Raw genomic sequence first — 19,411 nt, 5'->3', positions numbered from 1 at the left:
ATGGTAAGACGTGTGACGCCATCATTGACACCGGAGCAGGGGTAAGTATCGTCAGTTATGAATGTTGGTGTAAGTGGGGGAGCCCAAAAATGATGCCTTCCGATGTCAAACTACAAATGGCAGACGGGTCCATCCAAAGACCGGAAGGCATGATTCCTGCGCATCACTTCACTATCCACGGACTGGAGTTCAATCTCACCTTCGTCGTCACAAGATCGTCCAACCATGTAGCCTACGAGTGCTTACTAGGAAGACCATTCCTACGTATAAGCCGCCTGGTCATGGATTTTGGGAACGATATAATCTATATGCGAAAGGACAACAAAACCTTTCGCATCAAAGCGTACACACAAAAAGTGCATGAACAAGAAGGTAGCCCTCTCGTAGACGATTGGTCAAAAACCACTAAGTTCGAGACCAACCTCCTAGCGTGCAACCCCACGAAGACACTTCAACTCTTGACCAGAGGCCAACACTTTCCTCAAAGCCCCACCACTTCCAAAGAAGAGAACGCACGTGAGAGAGACGACCAATCCGTCACCTCCGAGACGTTAGAAATGAATTGGGTGCACGCTCTTGCCACAACCAACGCAATGTACCCTATAGGTACAAAGTGTTGTGACGAGAACGGAAAGACAATCTCGTGCTTCAACGTCACCACCCTAGGTCCCCAACGAAAAGACGTAGACGTAGAGGACGAAGAACTGGTACAACGAGTCACACGTCCAGGTGACGTCACGACCACTCAAGAGGCTGTGACGGAAGCGGAATTCCCAGAGCATTTCAAACTCTACTCCCTATTAAAGCAGTTCATGTGGACAGAAGAATGCACACACTCCTTCAAGCTCTTGAAAGAGTGCCTAACTAGGGCCCCCATCCTCCGGCCTCCCGACTGGACCAAAGAATTCCACGTGCACACCGAAGCTTCCGCCTTCGCGATTGGTGCAGTTCTAGCCCAACCCGGTGAAGGGGCATTCGACCTACCGGTCACCTCCGCTAGTCGCCAGCTAATTGCCGCGGAACGAAATTACTCCACGACGGAACGGGAGGCTTTGGCCATGGTCTACAGCGTAAAGAAATTCCACCACTACCTGTTGGTGTCCCGGTTCTCGTTTTTTGTAGACCATCAGGCCCTACTCTACTTAGTAAACAAAACTCACGCCACTGGACGCATCTCACGATGGATCGTAACGTTACTCGAATTCAACTTCAAGGTAGTAGTGAGAAAAGGGAAAGGCCATGTACTCGCCGATCATTTCTCTCGGATTCCCAACGGAGAAGAAGCCACTAGGGTCGATGATGAAACACCAGATGTAGCATTATTTGAGATCGATACCGTACCAGCATGGGCATCAGACATAGTTCGCGTCCTAACCGAAGGAGCGTCCTTCCTAAAACAACTACCACGAACACACGCGCGTGCCTTGCTAAAGAAATGTGGCCCCTTCACGAGGCTCCGAGGCAATCTGTACTATCGGGGTAATGACGATCTACTTCGGAGGTGTATAACAGACCATGACATCGTCACCACCCTCAAACAAGCTCATTGCAGGAGCGGAAGTGGTCATTTCAATCACGAGACCATTGCGCGCAAGATCCTTCAATCCGGCCTATGGTGGCCAACACTCTTCAAAGACACATACGCGTACGTACGTTGCTGTGACGAGTGCCAACGTTTCAAACACCCGCTAAAAGCGGATTTTAATATGTTAAACTTGGTGGTGGCATGGCAACCATTCGAGAAATGGGGTATCGACTTTATCGGCCCAATCAGCCCAGCTTCCAACCTCAACCGATACATAATAATCGCCACTGACTACGCCACCAAGTAGGTTGAAGCTAAAGCTTGCGTTAACGACGACGCGCGTAGTATTGCCAAATTCCTATATGAAAATGTCATCGTACGGTTTGGATGTCCGCTCGAAATCATTAGTGACCAAGGCTCACATTTCCTGAATGAGGTGATAGCACATTTATTAGGCGAGTTTATGGTGACACACCGCAAAAGTTCTCTTTATTACCCTCGATGCAACGGACAAGCGGAAAGCACGAATAAGGTGCTATGTACAGTACTCACAAAGATAGTCGCTGCCTCACAATCTGATTGGAGCACCAAACTCCAAGCAGCATTATGGGCTTTCCATACTTCCTACAAAGTCGCAACTCGCCACACACCATTCAAACTGGTGTACGGGCAAGAAGCAGTATTACCCATCGAGTTCCTTGTCCCCAGCCTTAGGATCGCCGTACAAGAACGATGGGAAGGGGACCCCCTCCCGTCACGCCTAGAGAACCTAGAACGACTGACAGAAACTCGCCTTCTCGCATTCCAGGCACTCTTGGCAGAGAAAGCCAATAGAAAGGTGTGGCACGACAATAAAGTCAAGAACAAAGACCTCGCAGAAGGCGACATGGCCCTCAAATTCTCCTCTCAACGACACAAGAAGAAGTTGAAGTTACGGGGTGAAGGCCTGTATGTGGTTTCGGAGATTACCAAGACAGGAGCATGTCGCCTACGCACGATCGAAGGTTTTGACATCCCCGGGTTCATTAATGGGAGCAAGCTCAAACGTTACTATGGACCCCTCACACTCGAGGCTCTACTCACGGCTCGGCAACAAGAGGTAGAGGCCAAACTTAAAGCCTCCAAAGGCCGAATGGCCCGGCTCGAAACCGACCTGTGCAATACGCAAGCGAAATTGAAGTGACAGGGACACGCCCATCCGACAGCCATGGCTCGGGCGGCCAACTCTAATGATGGAACAATACAACTACAATGTTGTGTCGACGACATGCCTTTCACGGCGGTAATTGACACAGGAGCATCACTAACCCTTTTCTCCTTCGAAACATGGAGACGTCTAGGTTTCCCAAACCTCTAACTGTGCAATGACAACTTCCGTGGCTTCGATGGGTCCACGTCATGTTGCCTTGGAACTTTCAGGTGTAACATCAAGACAGAATACAGCGCGCACTTAATCCAAGTTCGGGTACTCCCACCCGGAGTGATGCACACACAATGCCTCCTCGGTTTAGATTGGTGTCGCATAAGTGAATGTTTCCTATCACCCAGCAAACACATCGTCTCTTTTCAAACAGGAGGTGGACTGAAGTCCGAGGACCTCCTCGCAACAACACTCGAATCACATCTCGTTGTCCTCGCTGACCCCCAAAGTGTGGAGCTACCCAAACAAGCAACACACCGACACCCACCGGCCGCCCATGGCCAACGCGAGACTAACAATAGAACACAGACACCCAAACCACGAGAATGGGTGAACATCCACGCAGTTTTCGCTGAAGGCCCACGCTACGGAGAACGTGCGGTGTGGCGAGTCAGAAAAATACTCACAACCGCACAAGGCTGGCACAATGGCGCCACTAGCTTCTAGGTCCCAAAACGAAGCCGACTCCCCAGTCGCGATCATACCACACCTGCAGGGGCCATTGATGAACCCCAAGGCGCGGAGTCGCTCAACCAAACCGAACGCCAACACCCATTGGCCACCCAAGACCAGCGCGACGTTAACGTCAAAACACAGACACCCAAACCACGGGAATGGGTGAATGTTCACGCTGTTTTTGCAGATGGACAATGTTGTGGAGAATCCGCCATTTGGCGAGTCAAAAAGACACTCACAACAGCACAAGGTTGGTACAAAGGCGCCACTAGCTTCTGGGTCCCGAAACAAAGCTGACTTCCCAGTCACGATCATACCACGCCTGCAGGGGACACCCGAAAAGCACACACATCAACCCGGTATCCCGCCCAGGCTAAAGCCACAGGAATCGACAAGCCTAAACAACTGAGAGACCGAATACCCCGTAGGAAGGTTTCACAAATCCTCCCCACCCCCTTAACAAACATGCCGCAGGTTTGGATCCTTAAAAGTCACAGACCCGAAACCTCACACGATACCCGAGTGACACTCCCTCCACAGTCGCATCCTCAAGGTTCCTCAAAAGCCCTTAGTTTACCCAATCCCCTACCACGTTCCCCGTAGACCCCCGTTCAAACCCCCGTCACCATCGGTGTCCGAATCTTCTCCATCGATTCCTCCCTACCCTCCCGACCTCGCATCCCCGTCGGTTGTCCCTCGTTGTCGTGGTTTATGTTCTATTAATTGTATTAGTTTTTATTTTTTATTTTTGTTTTTTTTTATTTTTTTATTTTTTATTTTTTTTGTTTTTTTTTATTTTTTTTTGTTTTTTTTTTTCTTTATGATCTTTACCATTATTTTATTGATTTACTTTATCTGTAATGACTATTATTGTCAGTTTGATTTGTATTTATTTATTTATTTATTTATTCGTTCTTTCTTTTTTATTTTTATGATTTTTATTATTTTTTTCTATACCGATTATTATTATCCTTATTTTATTTTATTTTATTTTATTTTATTTTATTTTATTTTATTTTATTTTATTTTATTTTATTTTATTTTATTTTATTTTATTTTTTGTTATGTATTTTTTATTTTTTTTATTTTATTGTTATACCCACAACCGCCACGCAGATCAAGTACCTCGAACCCGACTTGTTCGCCACTCTCTCACGACTTGGCCTCAAGTTCTTCCTTGGGATTGGGCCATGGGGTGTCCTACCCGAACTGGTCAACTGTTTCCTCATCGGATACAACCCCGATACGGGCCACGTCGATATGCAGCCTTTCGCAAACTCCCCCCCGTCGCATTCCAGTTCACCGCGGCCGACGTTTGTGCTACGTTGCATTTACCCCTCGAGGGCGCCCCCTTCCGCACCACGAGGACCCGGGGGGTTGTCCCCGGCATCATTCCTGTCGCCTACGCCGAATATTCTGGACGCGAAGGGTGGCGTTACACCGAAATCCCTCTCCATCTCCACGACCGTTGTAGCGCCATTGCCCAAATCAGCGACACCGCATCTACCGATGCCACCGCTCGTATCACCGGTGAGTACCTCAAGTGGGCACATGATCCGCAACCGGTCCAGTGGGCTCACGAGCTTGTTCGCCGGGTCCGAGAATGGCACACACGGACCAAATCGACTGTCAATTTCGCGTGGTTCCTCACCCGCTACTTGTGCGCAAAGTTCAGCATCGGACCCCCCGCCCCTCCCTTCGTACGCTGCCAAGAACGCTTCCGCAAGATCACTGTCCCAGGCCAACTCAAACGCCTTCGTCTCCCCGAATGCGACTTTTTACGACAGGTACACCAAGGTGAACAGGCACGGCCACCAGCACACAAACAACCCCCGATCATCCACGTGTCAGCCGAAGCTAACCTCGACACCCTTGAGGATATCACGAATCGTGTCAAGGAATTCCAGACACACGAGTTCACCCCCACCGAAATCCAGGCCTTGTCCACCACTTTCCACTATGTGTCACATCATACCACAACCACGACTCCGCGTTCCTGCAGCTGCACCACTAAGTCAATCTTGCACGACCAACGGAACCCGCCAACCCCGCCTCCACCCACCTTGCCAACCCCTCCACCCCACGAATCCTCTCCCCCCGCTCCGGTCACAACTACCCCACCTTTCCCGTCCACCACCACCGACAACACCCCGCAACCCCGACCCCATAAACTCGCTCGCCACGCCGCCCTCGACACCGAAACCCCCGACCGCAACCCCGGCAGTTCCCCTCCAACCCACCCTCGCCCCCGCCCAAATGGCAACCCCGCTTCCACCACCCCCCCTCCCGACCTCCGTGCCCTACTCGACCTCCCTCATTGCAGTATCTACCCACCCTACCCCCTCCCTCGTTGTCCCCCCCAAACCCTTAACCGACATGGTGGCCGACCTCCTCAAGATGAGTGCCGTCGTGAACCGTCGCCTACTTCAAGTTCAGGCACAGGCCCAACAGACCGCCACCGACCAACACGAGCCCTCTACACGGAACGAGATCTTGGTCGCTGAGGTACGGAGCGCCCTCCATACCAACGCATGCCAAGCAGCCGCCCACGACCTCCTCAAGCAAGAACTCCTGACAACGCAAACCCGACACCAACAACTCGTTGACGAATTCCAACAAGCTCGGACAACCTAGCACCACGACCAGGAACGCGCAGCGCAAACACATGCCGAACTTTCGGCCGAGTACGTCCGCCTCACCACCCAACACCAACTGACCGAGGCCTGCCTCGCAGTCGTGACGGCTAATCTCTCCGAACGGTCTGAGGCCCTAGCCACCGCCATGGCCACCACTCACCAACCCACGAACGAGATCACCACCCTCAAGGCTGAACGAGACGCCGTGATCCACCAAGTCGAAGTCGCCAATGAACGCAATCGATGTCTCCTCATCAAACACCGTCGCCAATGCGCCGACCTCGAAAAGGACATCCTTCAACTCCGCACGTCCAAAGCCGCCCTTGAACACGCCCTCACCCCAGTGCAACGGACCCCTCCACCGTTTAGACCCCTCTACTTCCCCCAGCTGGCTCTCCGAATATGATCTAGGCACTCTCGGTGTACGTGACCTCGACCTCCCTGCTCTCCGAACTTTTCACTACACCACGCACCCTCCTCATCCAAGCAACGTGCGTCCTTCGGTCGTTAGCCGCCACACGTCGCGTATTCTTTGACGACACCACACCCCCAGACCGGCAAACCTTCATCCGAGTACTCCCCGAAGACAACCACGCCCTCACCCTCTTCATGTTATACCAGGAAGCCACCGAAGAACCTGCTCCCCCAATCGGTGACCTCTTCCCCCAACACCTCCCCATTTTGTTCCTCGAAGGTATGGCCTACCTTCACACCGCCCTCACCCCCGACTTAGACATCTCCAACCTGATCTATTTCACCTACCCTTCTGATGTCACGATGCAAGTCACCGAAGACCAACTGGCCCACCTCTTCACAACACTGGTGCGCTTACACCACATCGCCGACACCCTCACCCGCACCCTGTTGGAAAACACAACGACCTCTGTACCCCCTTTCGGTTTCCTCTGGCTAATACGTGCTTGGCAAACCGCCTGGGACGTCGGGGTTCGTACTCACATATTCAGCATCGAATACGCCATGTTCAACTGGCCCACCGACCTCGAGGCTGACGACATACCGGAATTAGCCCTATACCTCGACGTTTCCCGCGAGTATCAACTCATGACGTTCGATGAGGCTCATGTTCGTGCCCTCCTACCCCCGCACCCCCCTTCTCCCCCCCAGAGATCGACCTGGAGGGGGACCACGACTCACCTGATGAACCCGACACCCAGCCACCGCCTCGCCCTCGCCCATCTTCACTACACCTGCCTTACTCCACACCCCGAGCGCCCGCTTCAACGTTGCGACCTTCTATGCTAATTTGGTCGACCGCTAGCAACTCACCCACGGCCTCCAAACTGCCCTTGATTGCATCGAAAGTGGTACTAGTTGGGACACTCGTCTTGACAATCAGTCTGTCGCCCCCATTCCATGGGAGTTCGACTTCTGTGAGACCCCCCTACTCCTCACCCGCCTCTACAACTATTACCCCGAAGTCACCTCCGAACCCCAAGTTGACGTCTTCCTTTACCCCCATGTTTACCGCGATAAGATGTCTACTTGGGCCGCCACACACCCCATCCCCACTCGCGGGTGGCACCACCCCGTCGCCGACCCCCTCCTCGAACCTCCCGGCACCCAACCCCCATGGCATCTCCCTTGGTTCACACACACATCCTTCCGCGAATGGCTCACCCTCCACCCCCCCGAGTTGCACACCAACCCCACCTTTTTTCCCCTTCCTCGTCATTGGCCATGGCCCGATTTTCGCGCCGCCCAGGCACGCCTACCCACCCTTCAATTCAACTGGCCGTTGTTGCCCCGACCCCCGCGCACATCCCCGACCGAACCCGACATGATCCGAGTCATGCGACGATTCCTACGTACATACCTTGACGTCCCGGACCCCGACATTCAAGCCAGCCTTCGTTTTCTACAACTTCTACTCATTCTCCTTGACTCTGGCCCATACGAAGCCCCCCCCTTCTAACGGCACAACCACCCAGTGTGGGGCCTCGCCTTCGATTTGAACAAAGGTCCAACTCGCCGCCAACTGGTCGGCCTCTGGACCCGTGTCAACATACTCCCCGCAACCTACAAACGGGATTTTGAAACCATGATCGACACGCATTTTTTCCCCGCTTACATAAGCTTTAGTCGAAACCCCCCTTCTCCCTTCGTTGGCTACAACACCTGCAACTGGCTCACCGGCCCCAAGAAAGATTTCTTCACAACAACCGACCAACTGCAGGAAATCCGGCTACCACCACTGAACATCCGCCGCCTTCGCCATCATCTCCGCCGCCACCCGCCCCCCGACGAACGCCCCTACTCAATTCTACTCGCCCCCGACGCCCGAAGCTCCCCTCCCATAGTGCAGTCGGGAGTATGCACTCATTAGGTTGGGGGAGATGTTAAGCGTTGGGATAACAACACAACCAGTCACGAATAAGAACGCATCAACAAGGATGTAGTACGAAGAGGAAACGGGCAAGAGGAAAGGAAAGCAAAGAGACAACCAAATGTGAAAGGCCCATACCCTAAACGTGAAAGCTATATAAACCACATATTAGTGGCTTTGTGAGGGTTTTCCCATTTGTAAAGATCTCCTATTGATTAGAGCTAGAGCTTCGTCTCCTCTTTCTTGTAAACCTTTGAGCTTAAGAGAGATTAGTGAAGTGTTGAGTTAGAGAACACTAATCTCTCTCCTTGTTGGTGCTAAACCTCTTAGCAAAGAGGGTTAATAATAGACATACTCTTGCTTCTTATTGTCTATACTATTGATCTATTGTTTATGAGAGAGAGCTTGAGAGAGTGAGAGAGATATCGTGCTTAATCATTTACTAATCGTTGAGTGAGTGTGAGGCTCAGAGGTATCCGACAACCATCTTCGCCCAATTCGCCATCAAGAGGGTATACGCCGGTCCGAATCCCGCACGACATCGAGGAGCTTACTCCATCGATACATAGATCCTTAACAGATAGTCAAGTAAATAAGGCTTCCGACAATTTGTCGGAACCGTTTCTCGTTGCAGGCCGGTCCGGAGTTGGGACGAAGCTTCTGGTGTCGGTCCAAGGGTGTGGAGACAGGTCGGCATTCTGTCATGCCGAACTTGTACAGCATATTCAAGACGTAATGTCGTTGTGAGAGTAATATGTCGTCGGGGGTTCGGATCACCTCGATCCCAAGAAAATAATGAAGGTCCCCCAGGTCCTTCATCTCAAATGCGTCCGACAACTGGGACTTGACGCGGTTGACTTCTGGAAGACCCGGTCCAGTGATGACTAAATCATCAATATAGAGCAATACACATACCGGACCGGCTGAGCCTTGCCAGATGAACAACGAAGAGTCCGATTTGGATGCCACAAACCCCATCTTGCACAACCGGTGTGTGATCTTCGCATTCCAAGCTCGAGGGGCTTGCTTCAGGCCGTACAACGACTTCTTCAACCGGCATACCGCCGACTTGTTCATCTCCAATTGAAAGCTGGGGGGCTGAGTCATAAAGACTTCTTCTTCAAGGTCACCCTAAAGAAACACATTCTTCACATCCATCTAGTGAAGATGCCACCCCCTTGTTGCAGCAACTGCCAGCACCACACGAACCGTCGTCATCTTCGCTACCGGAGCGAAAGTCTCGTCATAGTCGATTCCGTGGGTCTGCGCGTATCCCTTCGCCACTAACCGGGCCTTGTACCGGTTAACTGAACCGTCAACGTTGTACTTTACCTTGTACACCCACTTGCATCCGATCGGTTTACAGTGACAGGGAGGGTCAACTAGGTCCCATGTCTCGTTGACATCAAGTGCCCACATTTCTTCCTCCATAGCGGCACGCCAATTTGCGTCCTTTGCCGCTTCTGCGTAGGTCTCATGCTCACGCACTTCCGCCACCTTAGTCATGTACGTATAGTGATGCGCCATGTACTCATTGTACCCGTACCGCTTGACGAGATCCTTCTGGCGGGTGGACCGGCGTAATTCACCGTTACCCGATTTGAGGCCCTTCTTGGCCGGTTCGGTCTTCGTTGTCGAAGATCAGCCTTTCTCCTTGCCAGAGTCGAATGCACATCGATCCGACTCTTCGTTGCCGGTTTCAAATTCCGGCATCTTCTTCTTCCCCTTCTCTTTGCGCGTGAACCGTCTCCTTGGTTCCTTGCGCGGGGAGTGCACAGCAGAGTCTCCACTACTCGCTGAATCCTCATCGGACTGGTTAGATTGACTCAGTCTCTCATTCGGCCCGCTCAACCGAAACAATTCTGGACTCTCATCCTGAGTCCACGCTTCATCATCATCTGCCTGGGCCGGTTCAGGCTCACTGGCCTCATCCTCCGGCATCGGGTCGGATTCGGAAGTCGGAGTCGGTAAGGAGTATCATGATGCCGATTCATCGAACTCGACATCTCGACTAACTCAGACCTGCTTTGTCCGAGGGTTATAACACTTATAACCCTTTTGCTCTTGAGCATAGCTGACTAGGATGCATTTTTCCGATTTTGCATCCAGCTTCCTCCGCTTCTCATCCGGTACATGCACATATGCAATGCGACCAAAGATCTTAAGGTGTCTCAAATTCGGCTTGCGCCCGAAATACAGCTCGTGAGCTGACACCTTGTCACCGATCTGGTTCTGGATGTAGACAGCCGTTTGGACTGCCTCCGCCCAGTAGAATTTGGGCATGCTCTTCTCCTCTAGCATTGCCCTTGCCGCATCAATGAGCGACCGGTTCTTCCTCTCGGCAACACCATTCTATTGCGGTGTGTATCTGCAGTTGAACTCTCGCCGAATTCCCGTTTGTTGTAGATAACTGTTGAATTGGCCGGAAAAGTATTCTTTTCCACCATCCGACCGCAGGCATTTGATCTTCCTCTCCGATTCCCGTTCCACCATGCTTTGGAGACTCCGGAAACACTCGAAGACTTCACTCTTCCGCTCAATGAGGTAGATCCATGTGTGCCACGTATAGTCGTCGATGAAGGAGACGAAATATCGACTCTCGCCAAGACTAACATTCTGTGCCGGTCCCCACACACCCGAATGGATAAGGTCGAGCTTGTTACGGCTCCAGTTATGTTTGGTAGGGAATGGAAGCCGGTGTTGCTTCCCGAGTTGGCAGGCTTCACATACTTGGGCCTTCCGGCCGCTGAACTTCGGCAAACCGAAAACAACTTGTTTTGTTTGCAGGTCTTGAAGCCTACGGTAATTGACGTGGCCTATCCGCTTGTGCCACAGGTCGATGTCTGATTCGACCTTCTGTCCTTTTGCAAACAGAGCGGGGCCGACGTCGTTGGTGTCGAGGATAAACATCCTCCCATCTCTACGCCCTTGCACAATAATCTGGCCCTCTTCCTTGATGAAGCACCTGAGGTGCGTAAACCACACTTGCATCCCTTGGTCGACGATCTGTCCGACCGACATCAGGTTCTTCGTGATTGTCGGAACGTGTAATACATTCATCAGCTTCCCCTTCTGTCCGACGTGGCTCAAAGGAACTTCTCCGACGTGCACGATTGGGTGAGGAGTGTTGTCTCCGGTTTCGACTACTCCTGGTTGATCCGGTTTCTCCAAGGAGAACCACTCTTTGTGACTCGTCATGTGGTTCGACGCACCAGAATCAACATACCACACTTCCTCCGATTTGAAAGTGGTCTTCTTCATCGAGTTCGCCTCGTGCTTCATCATCAACGCTGGCCCGTTACTGTTCTTGGATCCTCCTGATCCCTTCGCGTAGTGCGAGCTTTGTCGGCCATCCTTGCTGGCCTTGCCGGATCCGGATTTGTCCGAATCGGCGCGCTTTCTCTAGCACTCGCTTTCTCTGTGGCCCTTCTTGCCACAGTACTAGCATTCCGTAGCAGATTTGTCTTGTCGGCCTCCGGGACCGCCTTGACTCCCCCTGCCTATGGAAGTCCCAGAACTGTTGTCGGCACGTTCTTTGTGCCTTCGTTCTTGCTCTTGCCGGCCGCCTCCATAGCGTGCCGACCCGCCTCGTCCACCACGCCCACGGGACCGATCCGCCTCCGTGTATAGCATCCGGTTGTCAGTGGGTGCGCTAGTTGATGCACCGGCGTGGTTCTCCTCTACAAGGAGCATCGACTGTAAGTCGAAAAATGACGGCGTATTCTCCCTTGTACACACCGCCGTTCGGAACACTTTGAACTTAAACGCCAAGCCCCCAAGACAGACCTGTACCATCTCATCTTCCTCTACGGTAACGTTGATAGAGGCAAGTGAGTCGCCATCGACATGTCCTTCTGTCAGACATTGCTCAACTCTTGTCGGAGTTGCAGCTTCTGGGCCGTAGGGCTCGCGGTGAAAACCTTCTTCAGGTTTCCCCAAGCCTCCTTCGACGTCTTGGCATCTCGGATGTGGCTCAACAGCTGGTCTCTAACACTGGACGCGAAGCAGTACATCACTCTGCTTGCCGATTGTTCCCACAAATGGGAAATCCTTATGTGCCGCATCAGGTGTTGTTTCATTGGCTCCTTTGACGAAGCTCTAGTAGCCATGCCCAAGCAGGTACTGGTGCATCTTGTACGACCAAGATGCGTAGTTGGATCTTCCGAGTTTCTCCACAGGGAGCGAGCTAGCCATCCCTCTATCCATCACTTCTCTGTCTATTAGGGTTTGCTTTCAAGCGTTTGTCGGCTGCAGAGGTTCTCAAACCTCGCACTCTGATACCATGAAAACGATTACTTGCAGAAGTGTTAGAAGACAGGGAAATCAAGGAATACACAGAGTACACAGGGAGAGACAGGAAGAGATAGAGAGAGCAGAACCTCAAAGCTATATTCAAAAAATATAAAACACTCTGTCACATACAACTATGCTCAGTAGCACTATTTATACAAGTCCTCGTGGGACTGACACAAGTACCGCGTACTTTAATGCTCACACGAGCTTCTGACACTTACTACGAGACTATAATTGCCTAGTAGTCTAAACTAATACTAGGCTTCCGGTTACCGATTGGATCCAGCTAACCGGCTAACCGGCTCCCCAGCTCACCGGCTCTGTTTCTTGCCGGCTCGGTTGCTCACGGCTTACCGTTCCATCTCGCTTGCCGACTCAGGCTTATCCAGCCGATCCGGCTCCAGTTGAGCTTGACGCTCAACACTTGCAAATGTTAGTGAACCTCGTTATTATGCTCCAAGCATTCTAGAAATGCAATAGGCAATCTACGAAGAAGAAAATAGGAGATTGATATGAGGCCATATCATCTTCTCAACTCATCGAAACAAAATTAAAAAGCTCTAATACTTTCGTAAGCAAAAGTTTTATACTCCATTTCCATATTCATTTACCAATTTGTTCCCGGTTGTGTAAGTTGCCATCCCCCATTGGGTTCCTTCTATTTAAAACTTTTAGGATGTCATTTACACACTATTGACTTACAAACCTCCCATCCACATCCCCATCCCCTTCACCTACTTCCAAACATGTCATTACTCACTATACCTTTTCTTAAGTCCTTGGATGTACTTATGATGGTCCCAAGCTCAAAGTAAGTTATCCTCAATTGTTCCAATGTGCTAACATCTTCACGCATACTACATCATAACCTCCAGAGTTCAGACCGAAGTGGATAACAACGCAAAGGCATGGACATAGGAAATATGAAATGTCAATAAAGTACGTGCCCCATAATGAGGTGGCCTTAATAATGACATGTAGTGCAACCTTACAATGCCTTAATATTTTAAATATCATAATTAAAAAAGGGAAGAATTTCTCTCAAGATTCTCTTTATTTATTATAACGTCGTGGAGTTTTTCAATATTCCTCCAATTGCCTTTTGTCAACCCTTGAAAGATAGAGAAAAGTGAGTGAATTGACTATATTACTACTCATATAGCACTCGTTGTTGAGAAAAAGAGAATTGGTGTAGGTGGTCCTATATTTGCTCATCCCTTCAAACAAACAACTAGATATATTGTTGATCTCTTTAATATCAAATTTTGTGAAAGCTTATACTTTGCCAATTGTGCGAATCCACCAAATAATTTCTCTTAAGAAAAAACTTTTTGTCAATTACATAACGCCACATGATATGACCCTTGTAGACGGTGCATCAACTTGAATCCAACCCTATAAATGAGGGAACCCGCCACTCAATTGGGCTTTTTTAACAAAAGAGAGTCTAGGTGTGTTGTTTCAAAAGAGACGAAATAGTGTGAACATGGATGACAATACTCTAAGAAATATGTTATTTAAGTTATTTAGAAGTCTTTCCTTCCAAGGAGTTGTCTCAAATTTTCTGCCCTCATTGAAACCTTGTAAATGTCCTAAAATAAGTCAATATATGAAATTCCAATTAAAAAGAGAGTGAAACCATTTTCTTGCCGATTTCTTTAATCATAAAAGTTTTCTATAACACCTAATGGGATCATTGATGTCATCTACGATGTAGATCAATCGTCTAAGAATTTGTGTTTCTTTTATACAAGTCTCTAAAAAAATTTCGATTGAGGATGTGCAATATTTAACTTTCAGTTGTCTTAAGAAATTAACCATTACCACATACTTTTCGGCATGATGTCTAAAAAATTGGATATAGACATCCAATGACTAATATTTCAAGTGCAAACGAATTCAATATGAAAATGCAAGTAGTTCACACATTGCACATCTTTACATTTATAGGTCATGGCATGTCTTTTACATTTATAAGTGATGGCTTTTTTGTGTGACGTATTTGGAGGACAGAGAAATTGGCAAATAATGGGAATCATTATTATATGAGGCAAGTCCACTAAGTAGGAGAGAGATGAGAGACAACTTTGGCACAATCCACAATGATAACACACCATTTTATTGACATGTCACATGACTCTTGACAAAAAGACGAAAAAGGGAATGGGGAATGGAGATGAGGGTCTGTGCAAAAAACTATATTTTAAGAAGTCACTAAACATATCCACAGAAGAAAACATTATATGGATATTTCAAAAAAGAGAGGAAGATGATTACTTTTGTTTTTCAATGAGAAAAATCCATTGAGGCATTTCCTTTTCGGATTCAAGAGACCCTAAGAAACTTGATATTGCAATGAAGTGACACGAAAGAACCATCTTGGGTCATCAAGGACATTTCTATCTTCACCAGACTTCAAATATTTTTAACGAAGTGACATAAAGTTTTTAAAATCTAGTAATTCTTTGGCAAAAGCATATGTCAATAAAAGTTTTTTGAATGTTAATAAACATCTTCAAAGAAGATACTCTAGAGTGAGACATAACTTTTTATATTCAACATATGCGGTGTTGTTTAAGAGTTATGCTAGTTTCCCAAAGACCCTAATTCTAGCCATTTTCTCTATGTTTAGATAATATAATAGAATGCACGTTAACAATAAGGTGCTATCACAACCCGCAATATGTTGGGGAACACATTCAAGTGACAAACTTTAATGTAGATCTTACGACGATGACTATCCATTCACTTCCCTCGCCCTAAACCCTAAACCTATATATATATATATATCATTCCATTCATCACGATGAGTCTCCTATGGACGTAAAAAACATGTCTTTTTGTTACTCACACACACATATGAACTTGTAAAAAATGCCAAGAAAGCACATAATGAACTGATCATTGAAATAGTACCGACGATACAAGACAAAAGAAACTTAGTCTGGGCTGAAAGCTGGACATTGGTATCGATATGATTCAGAGTGGGACTAAACTTAGAGATATGTAACTCGAAAACCCAAGGCATGAAGCTAACACACCACAAGTTCTTGGAACAAAAGTAGTTCCAAGGGTTCGGAATGTCAGCGAATAACCTTAGGGGGTTGTCAAGCAGGTAAGATGAATTTCTCGATAGTTGTCGGTGCAATGTTGAGGTTTCGAATGAAGAACTCATTGATGCTTTCATCCGGGATGCCTCTCTGGTAGTAGAGCGCGAGCTGGATGCCGTCTTCCACACCGTCCCCGACCACGGCGGAGGTGTCGAGCTGTTGTCCGGTGAGGCTCACGAACACAAGGGTAATAGAGCCGGGCGCGGACAAGGGGTTGGCTGCTAGCCGTCCAGTGGGTGGGGCAAATGGGTCGGCCGTGGCGCTCAATGTCTCGACAGTAGTGATCCCGAGCCTCACCATGGTCTTGGTGAGATCCAATGAAGCCCTCATGTACTTCCTCTCGTCGCAATTTGCGCACCGCATCCCGATCGACCGCGCGAACACCGTCATCGACCCGGCATAGTTGGGAGAGTTGATCGGCGTGTCCGCGTTGGCATTAGGGTTCCCCAAGAAAACCCTAATCTGGAAGGTCCCATCGAACACCCTCTTCTCCACCCTGTCCAGCACCAAGATCCACCTGTGGGCGTAGTCCTGTGGTGGCTTGTAGAGCCTCCGGAGGTACTCGACCATGCGGGCGGGTGTCCACCCAGCCTTCCTCGCGGTCAAGATCTCCGGATAGCTGTACCCGCAATCACGGTCCACGAGGCGCACATCATTGGATGTCACGAATTTCCGTTGGTTCTCCGCATTGGGGCCGAGCCGGAATGGCGTGAGCTCCGTGGTAGCCAAGGATTCACTATTGGGGGGCAATATGTATGTACCATCATGGTTGAGCTGCAATGGCGTGTCGGGGATCCAAGCATTGGGGTAGCAGTATTGCCAGAGCGCGACTAGGCGGTCAACATTGGCATGGTGGAAGAAGAAGATGGGGTCAAAGGATGCGATCTCCGGGTACGACATTTGTCCGCCCGCCCCGCCCAGGATCCCGTGGACAAAGTCGTGGACAAGCTCGAGGGACGCGTAGTACCCGAATTGGCTCCCGTCCCCGTGGGTCGCCTCCGACCAGAAGTGGTTGGAGAAGGGCATCCATTCGCTGTGTTGGAGCATCGCGTGGACGCCTTCGACTAGGGCTGTCCCGGCATTGCGCATGACCGACACATTTACCTTGTCATTGTTGGAGAGGTAGTTGGGCGTGACATGACGCACGGTCGAGTAGCCCTTGGGAAGGAACGGGTTGCCTTGCGGGGGCACAACGTAGTTGGGCCGGGCCGATGGGTTGTACACGTCTGAGGAAGCGAACGGCTTGCCGACATCCCGTGGCACCACGAATGCCTTGAGCGGGTTCGGGATGGATGTCCGGGTGAATGATTTCCACGCATACGCTAGCGAGACATCGGTGGATATGAAGATGTCAGGGAGCCCGAGGATGCGCGCACTATTGCTCGCCCAATCCCAATAAGGGAAGCGGAGATCCCCGGCCATCGCGGACACCGCTGCCTTCTCTTCCGCATTTGAGAGAGTTGTTGCGAAGAGCTTCGCTTGACGGATGATGGATTGCTCGATGAGCAACATGTAGGGGCGATGCCATGTCGGGAAGAGCGGGGTGCCGTGTTGACAATACCCGCCCCACCATTCAGGGTTGAACGGATCCCACTCACCATCGTCTCCATCATAAGGTGCGTGCGGGAGGCCATGGATCCCAGCGATTTGGTAGAAGGACCATCGATCATCGGCATCAAGGGCTTGAACCGCGGAGAATGCGAGCAAAAACACATCCCTCCTCATTTTGAGCTTGTCCAGGCTCTCCTTGGGTTTCTCCTCGCCATCGGTCGTGAGTGTGTGCGGGTAGAAGAAGTCGAGCACATTCTCGCGTGGTATGGCTTGGGTGAGGTCCGGAGGCAATGACAAGTCGTTAGGATTGGACGAGGGGATTGTGTAGCGATAGATGAGGTGGTGGGATTTGTTGTCCTGAGGAGAGATGGGTTGTGTACCAAGCAAGGACTTTGTAAACCCTTGCTTACCACTATCTAGAGAGATGTCCTCATTGGTAGAGGTAGAGTTGTCCCAAGTGTTAGCCATTTAAAAACTTAGATCTATATATGTATGTATATGTTGGTCCTCTAAAGGTTATTTTAGATCTTGTTAACGTTAGTTTAGATCTTAGGGAGCTAATCAGGGTGCTTAGTTGAATTCGAACTCGTGTGGCTGGCGTGGACTCAGATGTTTCTTCTTCTTCGCTAATGACCCTTTTTATAGTCCCCATTGTGAGTGGTGTGTCCAGCAAGTGTGCCACTCATCACTCTGTTGTAGTAGATTATTTATCACGTTTTCTAATACTATAAGAAGAAAAAAATTTGGGTGAAAAACACGTGGTGTGAACGTTACCATTGAATAGTTTTAGCATTGATTATTCTTCCTTTGACTTATCTTCCTTCTCCACCAATCCTTATCCACTTCTCATCCCTTGGGCCTCCTCCCTATGTATGTATGTATGTATGTATGTATGTATGTATGTGTTTGTGTATGTGTATGTGTATATTGTATTATTTTTGGATTCCTTCATTTTGAAAAAAACTACATATTTTTGGGACACAAAATTCAAAGGTTTGCCCACACAAACTGTGCATCCATTGCTCACACATTCCCCCAAGTTTCCATAGTTGGATACTACTATGAAGATCTCTTTAACCGATTAGCTTGTGTTGCACATTGATTCTTTAAAATCTAGAGACTAGTACACAAAAAATCTAGAGGGCAGAAAGAGATAAACACTCTAAACATGAAGCCATTATACCTAGACAAAGAAGGGAGGCAATAAGGGAACTACATGAAAATTGTCAAAGAAGGAGGTCTTCAAGCCACAGAAAAGTTGAGTAGAAGTCTCGCAAACATATACGCTTAAGTTTTCTTGAACGGTCCTTTGACGTGATAATCATTTCTCTATAGACAATCTGTCAGGCACCACGAAATGCTGGCTTGGGTGTGATTCGGTAGGGTAAATCCGTTCTCATCTACATCTAGTAGACAGGAATCCAAAAAGACCCGCGTGTTGTGAAGGTGTGTTTCGATTCGAGAACAAATCCTTTGTTTGTATATCCACGATTCAGTTGCATTTAGACACCGACTTGTTTAAGAGCATGGTGTGATTGTTTCCATATACATGAGCTTCAATCCTCATAATTCCTACAAGTAAAGTATCTCCTCAAATATTTCCACCTATCAAATCAATATCTACTTTAAGTTTCCAAACCTTTAACAAATAAAGTTATCCCATGCCAACTTTCCTTGACAATGTCTTCATCATGTGAGGTCATGCCCACTTTATTTATGTTGTTTGAAAGTTTTGTATCTAAAACTACATTTTCCAATTTCACATTGTGCACATCACCATGCCATTACGCTTAAAAGTTTGCACTCAATTTGATATGAATGTTTTTAGGAGCGCCAAAATAAACAAGGAATTTTATGAGCTAATTAGCAAGTGAATATTTCTATAAAATAGCAATAACAATGGGTTTCAAGGCAAAACGAAATACCTGTATATCTTGTCTCCATGAAGAATGGTCAAAAAAATACTGTGAAAACCATGTTGTAGAGTCCTTTGAATTGCACATGATGTATACTCTTACATAATACATCACTTATATTATATGGGTTTGACAATATCTCTTTCTATGATGTATGTAT

General features: G+C 48.8%; 2 protein-coding genes across 2 annotated transcripts; one reads left to right on the top strand and one right to left on the bottom strand.

The window, feature by feature from the left end:
• The first annotated feature begins 1,988 nt into the window (after positions 1-1,988).
• Positions 1,989-2,708, top strand: LOC147857410 (uncharacterized). Its single transcript, XM_087328162.1, has one exon. The coding sequence runs from the start codon at positions 1,989-1,991 to the stop codon at positions 2,706-2,708; it is 720 nt and encodes a 239-aa protein (XP_087184288.1).
• A 12,847-nt stretch (positions 2,709-15,555) lies between these two features.
• LOC147857409 (polyphenol oxidase 1-like) lies at positions 15,556-17,969 on the bottom strand. The gene has a single exon (XM_087328315.1). It carries the CDS (start codon positions 17,801-17,803, stop codon positions 15,782-15,784), a length of 2,022 nt encoding a protein of 673 aa, XP_087184441.1. The 5' UTR covers positions 17,804-17,969; the 3' UTR covers positions 15,556-15,781.
• Positions 17,970-19,411: the final 1,442 nt, after the last annotated feature.

The sequence above is a fragment of the Azolla caroliniana genome, unplaced genomic scaffold, assembly GCF_043228905.1.
Source record: "Azolla caroliniana isolate FFs.n. ecotype wild unplaced genomic scaffold, voAzoCaro1.0.p SCAF_12, whole genome shotgun sequence".
Lineage (NCBI taxonomy): Eukaryota > Viridiplantae > Streptophyta > Polypodiopsida > Salviniales > Salviniaceae > Azolla > Azolla caroliniana.
This window is presented reverse-complemented; position numbering and strand designations above follow the sequence as displayed.

Bases quoted from the DNA above. Each gene is read 5' to 3' on its own strand.
- LOC147857410 (XM_087328162.1), top strand. From the start codon at position 1,989: ATGGTGACACACCGCAAAAGTTCTCTTTATTACCCTCGATGCAACGGA.
- LOC147857409 (XM_087328315.1), bottom strand. From the start codon at position 17,803: ATGGCTAACACTTGGGACAACTCTACCTCTACCAATGAGGACATCTCT.